The sequence below is a fragment of the Egretta garzetta genome, unplaced genomic scaffold (genome assembly GCF_000687185.1).
Source record: "Egretta garzetta isolate BGI_Z169 unplaced genomic scaffold, ASM68718v1 scaffold316, whole genome shotgun sequence".
NCBI classification, from domain to species: Eukaryota; Metazoa; Chordata; class Aves; order Pelecaniformes; family Ardeidae; genus Egretta; species Egretta garzetta.
The window spans coordinates 322,417-324,283 of NW_009259971.1; the positions used below are offsets into that span (position 1 = coordinate 322,417).

The window sequence follows — 1,867 nt, forward strand, 5'->3', positions numbered from 1 at the left end:
CAGTCCGGGGGGCCCTGGCCCCAGCCAGCAGCGGGGAACGTAGGGAAAACCGAAAGGCGCCGTGCGTCGCGGTGCCGCAGTCGTCCGTGCCTCCGGAGCAGCTCGGCTCCCTTCGCCCTCCCCGGGAGCTGTATTGTCATGGGGTGGGAGCGGGGCTTGCCCCCCCCGGCACTGTGTAAGGACCCGTCTGTCCCCTGCAGGAGCTCTGGGCGTCGGGATCCCTCTGCCAAACGTGCTGGGCATTCCCTTAATAAAGGTGGACATTCAGATCTTAGCGGTAAGTGCCTGGGAGCGCACCGGTGCCGCTGGCGGGGGCTGTTTCTAGCAGCTGGATCCTGCTGGGGGGGTTTGGTGTGCAAGAGCCCTAGATTTTAACCTTTGCAAGGCCAGAAGGGGTTGCTCTGTCCGACCTCCTTCAGACCAGAAAATGCTTCGTGCCCACGAGTGTTACCGAGCGGGGCAGGCAATGCAGTGCCCGGCCCCTCCGGGTAGGTCCTGGTCCCCCGTCCAGGCTGCCTTCCCTCGCTGCATGCACAGCTCTGGGGTGGGTCGGGGGCCTGGGAAGCCCTTCCGAGCGCCACCATTCCAAGTGTCTCGAAACGCACCAAATTCCAGCATTCCTGTGCCTCCTGGAGATGTCCCAGAGGAGTTGGGATATTCTCCGGTGCTAGACATTAGGAACAATTCCTTCCCCAAAGGGCTGTCAGGCGCTGGAAGGGGCTGCCCAGGGAAGGGGTCGAGTCCCCACCCCTGGGGGGATTTAACAGCCGGGCAGAGGCGGTGCTGAGGGCCAGGGTTTGGGGGTGGGATGGCAGGGGTAGGGGAGCGATTGGGCTTGATGAGCCTAAAGGGCTTTTCCACCCTCAACGATTCCATGATTCTATGATTCCCAAAGGGCGCCGTGCCCTCCTTGTTAAAAATTGGATGCGAGGGTTTTTGCAAGGGGGTTTTCGGCTCCCTGTGTGCTGCTGCCAAGGCTGTGGACCAGCATCCCTCCAGGGCGGGGAATAACACGGATGTGTCGCTCCTTGCACCTCTTCAGGGCCTGCTGGTGATCCTTGTGTGAGCCGGGGCGCCCGGGGCACGGAGGGGCCTTTCCGGGCAGAGAACGAGGAAGAAAAACCAGTGAGGATGGAGCAGCGGGACCGCCCTCATCTCCTTTTCTTTTCTCATCTTGATTCAAGATTCTTGATAACATTTAAGACACTTTAAAGTTAATTGGCTCGTGTGAGCACGAAGATGCTTGCACAAGCCAAAACCTGATGGGCAGCTCTGTGTACAGATATTTATTTAGAGAAATCAGCATGAATAGGGGGCACGGCTAGCGCAGCTGCATGCCATGCTGCAGTGGAATTGATAAATTTGCTCTCGATGTAATGAAGAGGTGACCTTGCTGCCTGTGGCTCCCTAAGGGACCGTCACCGTCCGGGTTCAGACGGGTGCGGAGGGCTGAGCGGGAGCTCAGGGCACGTCTCTCGCGTAACTCTCTTAATAAATATTCCTACTTTTTTAGTGCTTGGAATGAGGTTCTGGTTTCTGATGCTTCCTGGGGAGGGCGCCTGCCCTGCCTCCCGCTGCGGGACCCGCTTCCCTTGTGACAAATGGTGGTTTGCTTTGGGCTTGAGAGCGTTTTCCTCTCAAACTTCCTGAGAAAACAACACTTGGGTTTGCCGTGGCTCCTCCTGGCCGGGTCACCTGCTGATCTACGAGCAGAAAGCGGAATGAAATTGAATTCTCAAAGGCGGTGAAGCTTTTCCTAATAGAATCTGAAGGGAAAACTTTGTTAGCGGGTAACGGAGCAGTATGGGGGAGCGGGAGCACGCCCGCCTGCCTGCACGGCCCCCGTCTGCCCAGGCTGGGGCGAGAG

At 58.5% G+C, this 1,867-nt stretch overlaps 1 protein-coding gene across 1 annotated transcript in view; it reads left to right on the forward strand.

The window, feature by feature from the left end:
* Nucleotides 1–1,066, forward strand: part of LOC104127636 (BPI fold-containing family B member 4) — an 18,019-nt gene extending 16,953 nt beyond the window's left edge. The window contains exons 14-15 of the mRNA XM_035895834.1: nucleotides 201–277; nucleotides 1,043–1,066. Coding sequence (XP_035751727.1) covers nucleotides 201–277; nucleotides 1,043–1,066 — 101 coding nt within the window. The remainder of the gene's footprint in view (nucleotides 1–200; nucleotides 278–1,042) is intronic.
* The last annotated feature ends 801 nt before the right edge of the window (nucleotides 1,067–1,867 follow it).